The 12500-nt window shown below is 40.5% G+C and overlaps 1 protein-coding gene across 6 annotated transcripts in view; it reads right to left on the reverse strand.

Annotated features, from left to right (window-relative positions):
* LOC137984688 (uncharacterized) overlaps nt 1-12500 on the reverse strand; it is an 85219-nt gene that overhangs the window by 6851 nt on the left and 65868 nt on the right. For all 6 annotated transcript variants that reach the window (XM_068831937.1, XM_068831935.1, XM_068831936.1 and 3 more), the window contains one exon: nt 1977-2087. In XM_068831937.1, coding sequence (XP_068688038.1) covers nt 1977-2087 — 111 coding nt within the window. The remainder of the gene's footprint in view (nt 1-1976; nt 2088-12500) is intronic.

The following is a 12500-nucleotide window of genomic DNA, read 5'->3' on the forward strand; positions in this document are numbered from 1 at the left end:
ATTTACAAGTATTCCAACACAAAAACTAACGTGTGACAATTACATAACAATGTAATGATTATTATTCTAACTATTCACAAAATGCAAAAAAGGTGTGTGGACCAATAATTATTAGAGTTGAATGAATTGCGTGTTCCTTTCATTAAGTTCCCAATCCATCTTAATTTGCAAGACGTTGATGTTCTCGTTTCAACAAGCTCGTGCCCCTTCCTTAATAAACTTTGGTTTTTATTATTGCAAGGTTTACATCTGGGATTGCAGATTAAAGCAACCACGTTCCACCAAATGTCATTGGCTGCTTTCAACTTAAGGTTCAAGTATAATATAAAACTGAAATAATTTAAATGAATTTAACCTTACTTGAGTTTGAACAAGTCTATCTTCCTAAATCTACTTATTTAATATATATACCAGCAGCTGAATTTTTGGAAAGAAGGTCAAAATTTACTGCAAAAGTGGAAGTGCTGCCATAGGCCTAAAATCATAAGGGCTGCTCTGTAATGGTTTGTTGTGTGCAAGTCTATCAAGTATAGAGTACATGTTATTATCTTCCACTAAACTCTCTTCTTATCATGAACTTAATAACATTGACATTGACTTAAGACTTGGAAGTACATCCTTAGAACGTGTGTCTTCGGCAAAACTTTTAGTGACCAACATTGATCACAACCTAAAATGGGAAGAAAATGTCAAGCAAACTTCAGCTTCTTGCTATCGCACTCTTGGAATCTTAAAGAAATTGAGGAACTTTATTCCATTTCATATTCGCAAGCAGTTAGTTCAGGCCCTAGTACTTTCCAAGTTGTACTACAATTTACCACATTACCTTGTTAAACGCCTACAAAGAATTCAAACAACATGCGCGAGCTTTGTTGTAGGTAAATTTGTTGAAAGTGAGGATATTATAAAGCTAAGTTGGCTACCAGTCAAAGAACGTATCGAATGGCAGCTGTTAAAGCTAGTTCACAAGGCGATTTATTCTTGTGAATGGCCAGGTTACCTGCGACTGAAGCAATTTATGCACAATCGAACTCTGAGGTCCAGTGCAGCTATGCAGCTTGAAATCCCACTAGTGTCATATATTTATCAAGATCAAGCTGCTAAAAGTTTTAACATTTTACCTGGATGTGTAAGAAACTGTCTTGATTTTAACCAGTTTTCTAAGATGACTTTTAAGTTTTTAATGAAAAAGGTCAAAGATAATTTTTAGCTTAACGTTTCTATTATGCACTGTAAATAGATATATATATATATTTTTATTTTAGATGATATATTTTAGCAGATGAAGAGCCACCTTGTGGAAATGCTGAATAAAGCCATTATTATTATTACTATTATTATTATTATTATTATTATTATTATTATTATTATTATTATTATTATTATAGAGTAACAGTCCACAGGCAACAGAATTCCTCATTCAGACCTCATCTGGGTAGGGGTGCGCAAATAACAGTTGTCTTTTTGGGCCAGAGATAAGGGTAATGCATCTTATAAAACTTAAGTTCTTCTGAAGTCACTTCAGTAATGTTGCAAAGATCAGTTATACCAGACACAGTATCACTGGCCTTTTGCCTTAACGACTGATGGAATCACTCTTTTTTTTTTACATATATAGATTCTTTGTTTCCAGGTCTAAGTTACAAGTTGCGAAATAATAAAAAGACATTTACTGCTCAAGTCATAACATGCATTCAAGGAGGAACTTGGAAGGATCCAAAGGATACTATACCACTACGAAAAATTTATAGACAAATACTGAGTGAAAACAGTGGGGTGAACTTCTTACTGGTCCGCTGTTCAGCCTTATTCAAACATACGTTAAAAACTACAAACTAAAAACAATTTACAGTGGTTGTGTGTAACTGAGGTACTGGCTTTTGTAGTTCACCCCGCTGTTTTCACTCAGTAATAGTAGTGTAAATTACAATTTTTAAGAAAATGCTGTGGTGATTTCCAAAGGACCATTCGCTTACCATTGGCTTCCGGTACCGACATTAACAACACTTTGATCACCAACGGCGGCACTGCCACCTGAAATTTGGGTTGTATAAGTCCTCTGGCCAGGGCCAACTTGTGGAAGAACACTAAAAGAAACAAAAAGTTGATTAGGTCGTCTGACTTGTTTAGAAGTGTCGTGACACAAAAACCATGCATGATGTAATTATTCTAACTATTCTCAATGCGTACATAAGTAGCGCATCGTAAGTTATTGGTTTAATCCTTTGAATTCCACCATGTTTTTGCGCCAGTTGGCTCATGCATCATGCATTGCGGTCTTATCCTTTACATTCCCGGTTTTAGCCACGATCCTTAGCATTTTGCCGCCGTTCCGCTGGAGAATAATTTGTCGCCCCGCCCTCCTCCACTGGTGCCGGTTGACGGGGCTTCCCTGGTTACCCACTGCATACTTTAGCTGCCACATTGTAGTCGTGGACTCCTCCCATGACTGTGATGTGGCAGTGGTATGCGCAAAATGCGAAAAAGTTGTGTTGAACCAATTAGAGTTGAAGCAATTGCGTGTTCCTTTCTTAAAGTTCCTAATACATCATAATTGGCACTTTTTCAAGAAGTGGATGTTGTCATTTTAACAAACTCGTGCTTAATTAGAATTAATTAATTAATTAATTAATTAATTCAATAAGTTTTTTTTTCTCTTTTTGATTGTTCATATTTTGTATTTTTATTTGCGTTTTGCTTTTTTGTTTGCGTTTCACTCTTTTATTTGTATTTTGCTTTTTTCTTTGCGTTTTACTTTTTTTTATTAGCATTTTCTTTTTTTTTTGTTTCCGTTTTTTTTTTATTTGCGTTTTCTTTTTTGTTTGTGTTTGAGCCTTCTGGGCTACCGTAGTATACCCATATGTATGCTGCTGTGTGCCCATACAATTTATTCCCATCGTAATCTGATGAAATTAGCGTGTGCATACAATATATAGTTTTGTATGAATATTTGTCTAAATATACACTATAACAAGAGATACACGAAATACCTACGAAACTTCAAGATGGCGGCCAATTCATGAACTGCATCGAATTGTAACAATCAGAGAACTGGAAAGCTCAAAATAAGTAAAGGTATGTACATCTAAATGCCTCACCATGTTGATAAAGAATTTAATTTGACCGATAAATGATTTTTAGGGGTACTCCATCTAGGTACTCCATAGGGTACTCCATGGAGTAGGGCTCCGCGTTTTGTCCTCTCCCGTTGACAGAGAGTCGAGTGATTCTCTCATCTCTTTCGCAGATTTGGCAAATTCATCATACTTAGAACTAAGAAAATTCCGACTCTTTCCAAATTTGTTGAGCTCATCATCATCGAAGGCCGCCATCTCTCCATCTTCACTTTGTGCAGGGTTGTTCATTATGACATCTTGGTCTTGGTCTGTACCCGAGTTAACATTTGTTTTCTTGTCTCTTCGTTTAGGTGGCATTGTTGCCAATCAGTAAAATAAGTTAGGATAACAAAGACCAAACAAACGTATACGGAGCACAGAAATATACGTCCACACTCCAAGCTCGCTCTCGATAATCCGTGTTCTCACACGGTACCGGACCAAGAGTGGTGAACCAGCCCATCGTGAGGAAGGCAAACGAGTCTGTGTCATCTTGGCACGTTGCCTTGTCTGCTGCAAACAAACTCCAGGGTGTGAACAGGGCAAACATCGTTGTGGACATTTTTTTTTATATTTATTTATTTTTTTTTTTTTGTTGTGGACATGCACCCCGTCCCACCCGTGAGAAAAGTGCTGACCTTCGCACCCACCAGTGCTACATGCAGAAGGTGGTGGAACAGAAGAAAAAGAAGAAACGAGGTAGGCACGTGGTGCTCGAGCAGGGTTGCAAATATTGTGAGCCAAGGGACGTGACTTGGACGATGACGACTCGGACGACGAAAATGACAATACAAGGTAACCTCCACTGTTGGTGTATGCAGACTTTGAGGCCATCGAGGACCAAGGCATCCATACACCCAATCTCATCTGCTGGGAGCGTGAGGACAGCGACCACCAGCGTGGCTGAACATGAAGAGCGGCAACTGGTCATTGTGTTCCACAATTTCAAGGGATATGATTGCACGTTTGTCCCTCGTCAGCTTTACGACGAAGGGCGGAAGGTCACCCATCAGATCTGTGATGGCTCTGAAGTTCTCAGCCTAAGATCAGGGGAAATCAAATCCCTAGACAGTTGCTCTTTCTTACCACAACCTTCGGACTCACGGAACTCAAAAAGGGGTTATTTCCCCATTTTCTTCAACAGCGAAACCAACAGACATAAGTGGGACCCATCTCGGCCAAGGATTATCATGATCACGAAGGGATGATGGAGGGGAAACGTGAGGAGTTCTTGGCCTGGATGCGGCTGAGATCTACCAGCTTGACTTTCAGGAAGAACTTCAGGCTTACTGCAAGTCGGACGTTTAGTTGCTGAAAGAGGGGTGCCACCCTTTTCAACAGGAATTCAACAAGGAAGCAGACTTCAATGCCTTTCTCAAGTGCACCATGATCGCCTCCTCCTGCATGCGCAATTTCCAGAAGATATGGCTTCAACCCAGGACCATCGCAGTGGAACCCCCAATGGGCTGCTACGGCAGTCTCACCAACCAAAGCGTCAAGGCATTGCAGTGGCTTCACTGCAGCGAACATGAAGCACGTCGCGTCACCCACAAAAGCACGACCAACGAGGACTGGCTGGCCCACGAGCTAATGCAGTTGGCGGATCCCAACTATGAAATCCCTGGACTGGCTGTCGCCGATGGGATTGCCCATGCAGGCAACCGTGGCTAACAACGTATCCAGACGCCTGTGCATGCCTTGGAAGTGGATCGATTCAGCCCTGCGACCAATACGGTTTATGAGTTTAACGTGTGTTACTACCATGGCTGCTCAATTTGCTTTAAAGGGCAGAGCCACAACAAGAGCCGGGCACATCGCAACTGGACCGTTGGCTAACTCTACAAAGCCACTTTAGCCAAAGAGGTCACCTGCAGCTCAACTATAATGTCCTCAAAGGCAACATGCTGCGAGAATTGCGGGATCGGTTGGACCGGCCACACGAGATCCCTGTCTTCAACCCGTATTTTCTCACACGGGACAAAGACCACCAGCTGGAAACAATGATTCAAATCAAACAGTAACAGTTGCTCTTTAACAAGGGTGTCGTGGACCTAAACACCCCCATCCCATACCCGTACGGCTATCTGGCAACCCTCAAGGATACGTTGACCAGGTTTGAGGGCGTGCTAGCGCGGCTCCAGGCTGCCCTGCAAGTCGAAGAACAACAACGCCTTGACACCAAACGCTCTCGTCTGCAGCGCCAGAGTCAACATGGTCCCCAGGGCGCTTTTCCCTGGGACAAGGTTGCGCCAGAGTGAGGCCCTGGAACGGCGGCTGGCACAGGAACGTGAAAGATGGCATGAGCGACAGGCCAAAATACGAGATGACTTTGTTGCCAAAAGCTCCAAGACCAGCTACAATAAAGGGTTAAGGTAGGTCACTCGGACCCCCACTCGTTCCCTCTTGGACAATAGGGTTTGTCAATAAGCATTCATTTGGCGTAATTTTTGACATGATTTCCAGTGTCGATGACATCACTTCCAGAGAGCCATACCCTGCAAGCGAGGCAGCTTATAATTGGTCTGGTGGAAAATATCTTGCAAGTGGTCTTATTCCATTTTTGGTTTTACCCTCATTAATATGCTCCACTTTTTGCCTAAACAACATGATGGACATTAATGAGGTTCCAGCGTCATTTGCATCAAATCTGCCATTTTTAATGAGGTCCCATTCCCACACAAATTCCCTATTCCAATATGCAACTTTTATGCAAATGATATGGATCCGTATATGAACCACGCATAATACTGTTGATGTTCTCGTTTTGACAAACGGGCGGTGACGTAAATATCCACCACTAGCCACCGACAGTAAGGTGAATAGTTATTTTAGTATATACTAAAACAGTGAGGCAATGATTATAGCACAAAAAGGTTCCTGCAACGATAACAATATTTTTGGGCTCAAATCTCATGCGAGTAACTTTGGAGGTGAGTAGCAAACTGGATATTCGGAGTCTGAGTAGCCAATCAGAGCGTGCCTTCACTGCTATCCACTGTTTTAGAGTATACTAAATATATACATATATATTTCCCATAATGCAATACATATATGCAGGGCATTATGGGGAAAAGATGCTATAAAAACCAAATGTGCAATCTTCCAAAACATTTTAAAATTTGGGGGAAGGGAGAATATTTAGAGTTTAATGCGCTTTAAAAGTAATATTTTATCGTAATATTGTTCTTTTTTATGCGTCTACTGTTTCGTAATAGGTTTTCATCATAAATCGTAAATTTAGTAGTGTAAATTACAATTTAAAACAGAACCTCACCGGCGACTTTAATTTGGACCTCCTGCGATACGCCGACCACGAACCTACTCAGGAATTTGTTGATTGTCTGTTTTCGCACATGTTTGTTCCTCTGATCGACAGACCAACTCGTATTACTGCACACTCAGCCACTTAAATTGACAACATATTCACAAATCATTTCCCACCTAGAGTTTTAAAAGGCATTAATATAAATGACATATCCGATCATCTACCAGTATTTGCTTATGTTTCTGATAACTCTTTCATTCATGGTCATAAGAGAATTGGTAACAGACCCATGAGAAATTTTTCTGCGGCAAATTTAAATGACTTCAAAACTCGCCTCTCTCAAGTCAATTGGAATGGATTTTATAATGATAAAGACCCCAATTATTCTTACAATAAATTCTTGTCCGAATATTCGCGGTTCTATAATTCTTGTTTCCCATTGAAGCCTCTCAAGGTTAAGAATTGCAAAAGGCTCAATTCTCCATGGATAACCAAATCTTTATTAGTTTCTGTCCGAAAGAAAAACAAGTTGTACAGACAACTGCTGAGATCACCTAACCCAATGAGGGAGTTACAGTATACGTCTTCCCGAAACAAACTACCCCTTCTCATTAGAATTGCTAAGCGCCATTATTATGACCAAAGATTTGCTTCGGCTAAAAATGACCTAAAGGAGACCTGGAAATTAATCAATGAAGTTATCAACAAGCGTAAATGTAGACCACCTTTTCCTTCGTCTTTAGATCCGATGGTAGCGTTATTACCGATCCCGCAGAAATAGCAAATGGGTTCTGTACTTATTTTACTAACGTAGGACCTAATTAGCAGCAAAAATACCTCCGGTGAACACTTCTTTCCGCTCTTTATTGAATGGTCAGACCCATGAGTCTCTGGCTTTGACGCCGACGACTGCTGAAGACTGAGCTGAATGATATCTGTATGTCCTTGAAGTCTGGGAAAGCCCAGGATATGACGATATTTCTATGCATGTTATCAAAAATACTTTTGAAATGGTATCGGAACCTCTTAAGAATATTATTAATTTATCCTTTTCCAAAGGAATATTTCCGGACAAGCTAAAAGTTGCCAAAGTGATTCCTGTATTTAAAGCTGATGAACCCGATTTATTCATAAATTACAGACCAATCTCATTACTTCCTAATTCTTCGAAAAGGTCACGCACAATCGACTAGTAGAATTTGCAAATACCTAGGACATTTTTTACCAACTCCAGTATGGTTTTCGTAAAAACCATTCCACTGCGCTGTCGCTAATTTACCTTGTTAATAAAATTGCAACGTCCATTGACCAAAGTGAAATCACAGCGGGTGTTTTTCTTGACCTTTCTAAAGCGTTTGACACGCTAGACCACCAAATCTTATTTTACAAACTTGAACACTATGGTGTCCGTGGACTAGCATTGCAGAGGATCAAAAGTTATTTTTCTAATCGTACCCAATTCGTCCAGATTAATGATACCCGTCTCTCCGAAGAGATAATTAGATGCGGTGTTCCACAGGGTTCCATATTAGGCCCTTTATTTTTCATATTATATATCAATGATCTTCCCAAAGCTACCAGCCTGGCAAAATGCTTGCTCTTTCACAGACGATACTAGTATCTTTTACTCCAATTCAGACCCTGATCATCTTGCCTCTGTAATGAATAGTGAACTAACTAAGATTAGCTTATGGATGAAATCAAACAAACTTTCTGTTAACATAAAGTAAACCAATCATGTTATATTTAAGCCTAAACAAAAAAAATCTGTTCACATGAGCTCCCAAATTTCATTTGACAGTATAGCTCTAAGGCAAGTAACAGAAGTCAAGTTCTTAGGTGTTTATATCGATGAAGGTCTTCCGTGGAAATCGCATATTAGTTATAATTGCAAGAAAATCTCTAAATCCGTTGGTATAATACACAGAGTTCGCTTCTTTCTGTCATCAAACACAAAAATATCTTTGTATTATACCTTAATTTATCCCTATTTAACTATTTACAATAAGTTATTGTACTACAGTTTGGTCTTCTACTTATGTAACAAACTTAAATCGCATTTTTCTTCTTCAAAAACGAGCTGTGCGAGCTCTGACAAACTCTAATCACCGCGCACCTTCTGAACCTTTATTTGCACAATTGAATATCCTAGATATTTTTAAAGTGAATTCCTTTTATACCGCAAAATTTATGTTTTCCTATCACCATTGTCTTTACTAGTCTTGCAGTCCTAACACATCTCCGAGAGGACCTCTTACTATAAGCCCTGGGGTTTTGAGGTCTCCTCGCCACTTCTTATTTCTCTTCTTCTTCTTATTATTATTATTCATTTTAAACTTATGTAAGATTCTAGTCTATTATATTCTATTATTTTAGTCTATTATTCACTGTAACTTTCTATGAATGAATGTATGTGGTGAATAAATAAATAAATAAATAAATAAATAAATAAATGCTCATCATCGCAGTTATTAACAATTAAAGTTAGTTGAACGGGATTTGAACCCGTTACTGCTCAAGTAACGTTAATTAATAACTGCAATGATCAGCATTTAACTTGATTGTTTCCCCATTTCCAAATATATATGTCCTTCATATATTAACTTTTGTGTTACAAAAGAAGGCTGTGGTGATTTCCAAAGAACCCTTCACTTACCTTGGGCTTCCTATACCAACATTAACGACACTTTGATCACCAGTGCAGGCGTTGCCATTCGCAACATCGACATTACTAATGCTCTGGCCAGGGGCAACACTAAAAGAAACAAACAGTTGATTCGGTTACCTGATTTGTTTAGAAGTGTTGTGACACTTAAAAACCAATGAATGTAATTGTGCTAATAGAGAAAAAAAAAGGGAGAGATTGTTCTCTTCTAGAGAACTGGCGACAAATTTTGTTGGTCGCACTGGTATTGCGAGGTCACGGGTTCAAACGCCGTTGAAGTCCTGAATTTTTCAGGCTTCTCTACGCAATTGCAAAAAATTATTGCGAGGATCATAGCTTCAAATGATTTCATATCCGCAGTTCTTATATGATCCATTTCATACATTATTTCATCGCCAAAGGCGAGCTTCTTAGAATATTGCAAAGTGCCTTTTCGGTCCTGAAAAGTTCTCAAGGCTTTTAAGAACGTTTAGAAAAGCGGAGCAATTGCGAAACAGGAAGTCTCCATTGGGCTTCTAATCTCTTGAATATATCTTGTTTCCTATTAATTTAGGAAGAAGCCAACAGCATGCGCTTGGAAGTAGCTAGCTATGAATTTGTTGAAAAATTCACGCTGATTCAAACTATCATTTAGGCAGCTCTCAAGCACAAGCCCCGTTGTCATTTGTATATCCATCTCAGCATAACATAATAATAATGCACTGTTAAAAGACAACATCAAGGAGGACAAGTAAGAGCTGAACATATATAGCTTGTGAACAGATGTCTCTGTCACTAAATCATCACAACTGTGTAAATTTGCATCATTAAAGATCCTTCGTAGGTGTGGCACTAGTAACAGGGTATTTTCTTCTCGTTCTTCTTCATCGATATCCTGCGAGCAGACGTCTCCTATTTCCGAGTGCAACAAAGAAAATGGGAGACTTCACGCAGGGCACTTTTCATCTGCTTCATACATAATATCAACCTTGTAATCTGGACGCAAGATGATGCTATTACCACATGAAGGCAACTTATTTTCAAACACCCATGACGTTTTCATCATCATTGACCAATGTGCTTCCTAGTCGTGTAACTGAGATTGTGCTGTTTGAGATTACGTCCTCGTCACTTTCCAAAAAAACCTCGGCGTCAAGATCGTTATCATCGCTTTCAAAAGTAACCTCAACGTTATTCGACACTTCGAATGTTTCAATTGAGATAGCTTAAGAAAAAATCATCTCTTTCTTTTCGATATATAATAACGTCGAAGATCTCAAGTAACTAGGCAGAGCGCCCCTTCCCCCACACCCCGGTAATTCTGCTGATCTGCAGTCTGAATTGGGGGAAGACTTTCCTGAGGCGTACATCCCTCATCCTCTGGTGCTGGTATGTGTTTCCCTCACACCAGAAGCATTAATTTCTTTTAATGGGGTGAGGGCAATCATACAATTCTACACAAAGATTTTCATTTGTGTTATTTCCGTGGCTCAAAATTATTGGTGTCTGAAAGATCCTCAAAAATTTATGCCCAGAAAGACGTAAAACGTTTTAAATGTTGCATTGCTGGTAATGTGCGGCCTAATGACGATGAAATTCTTGATTTTTTGAGTTCCTTTAAGTGTTTTAGGAATCCAACTGAGCAGAATGTAAGGGAAACAATTCTCGAAATAGCGCTTCACCACAGAATGTTGTCAGGTGTCGTGGGCTTCGGAACTTCTCTTCCAATATTTCTTGCTGTTTGCAGGATAGCTGTGAACACAGCTGGGCTCTGTTGTTGTTCGCTCCCTTGGTCAGATCTTAGGGGCAGGACAGACCCCTTGAGTTGATCAATGTGTCACCGCAAGACTGCGTTGGGTGCAGCTCTAACTTCATATGTTAAGGGTCCCCTCTGAGCTGTTATGACCCCAGGCATCCACTTGTTTCCGCCTCGATAGTCTCGGGGAACAACTTCTTGACCTACATCCAGCTTGCGTCTGAGGCTATTCCTTAGACTCAACTCCAGGTCTTGCTGCTTATCCTCTACTCTCTTCCGTATGTTGGGCTTTAGCCCATCAAGTCTTGTCCGAATATTCCTTCCCATGAGTAGCATGGCTGGCGTTTCTCCCGCTGTTGCGTGGTGTCGTTCTATAGGCTAGTAAGAATTTCACTAGTTTCCAGGAGAGGGGTTTCCTTCAGTGGCTCTTGCCCGCAGAGCTTGTTTGAACGTTTGTATAAACCGCTCGGCCAAACCATTCGTAACAGGGTGGCATGGCGTTGACCGTATGTGTTTGATGTCATTGTTTCTCATGAAGGATCTAAATTCTTCGCTTACGAATTGGGGCCCATTGTCGCTGACTAATTGTTCTGGTAAGCCGTTGGTAGTAAAAAGCTTCCTCAATTCTTCAACTGTTTTGGTGGCCGTTGTCGAATTCATCTTTACCACTTCTGGCCATTTAGAGTGTGCATTCACAACAACGAGGAACATTTCCCCTGAGAATGGTCCAGCGAAATCAACATGTGTCCGTTGCCAAGGACGAGCTAGCCATTTCCACGGGTGCAATGTGCGGTTTCCGGGTTTTTCTGGGTGAGTTGTCAGCCCGTGCATTCTATTGTCATCTGTTCAATTGCTTTATCCATTCCCGGCCACCACACGTAGCTTCTGGCCAAAGTTTTCATTTTGACAACACCAAGGTGACCACTATGGAGTTCATTCAATACTTGTATCTGGTACTTTGATGGGATTATCACGCGTGTTCCCCACATCAGGCAGCTGTCTTGGACAGTGAGTTCATCTTTCCTTCTGTAATATGGTTCGAGCTCTTCCTCACACTTTGTTGCCCACCCTTGCTTTGTGTGTTCTAACACGCGATAAAACAGGATCCCTTTGGGTTGCCTCGCGGATCATATCCACGCTGATTGGAAGTATGTCTATCTGAGACATTTAGAAAATTTCCACTGGGTCCACCGTCGTCTCACTGTCCCTTACTACAGGTAGGCGTGATTGGCTGTCGGCATTTCCATACTAGGTGGTGTACTTGTATTCAATGCTGTAATTAACCCCTGCAAGGAAGAGTGTATATAACGCTGCAGGCGGGCAACTGTCATTGCTGGAATCCCTTTCTTTGGATGGAAAATTGAAGTCAGAGGTTCATGGTACGTTACCAAAAAGGTATAGGTGGAACTTCTTAACTCCCCACACTAGTGCCAATGCTTCCTTCTCAATCTCAGAATAACTGCATCAATTTTCTCTTTTCTCTTGTGTTTTGTGTCGTCCATCCTTGTCTACTTCATGGCCACAGTAGGTTACTTTCTCTTCGAAGAACTCGCACTTTTCCCGGGTTGCTCGTAGACCATGTTCTTGTAACCTCTTTAGAACTTCCTCCAGGTGGTCAAGGTGTTCTCGGTCGTTCTTGCCTGTAATGATGATGTCGTCCAGAATGCAACTTGTACCTCCACCTTGTCTAAGACTTGATATATTGACCTTTGTTAAATG

Source organism: Montipora foliosa, chromosome 14 (assembly GCF_036669935.1).
Source record: "Montipora foliosa isolate CH-2021 chromosome 14, ASM3666993v2, whole genome shotgun sequence".
Classification (NCBI taxonomy): Eukaryota; Metazoa; Cnidaria; class Anthozoa; order Scleractinia; family Acroporidae; genus Montipora; species Montipora foliosa.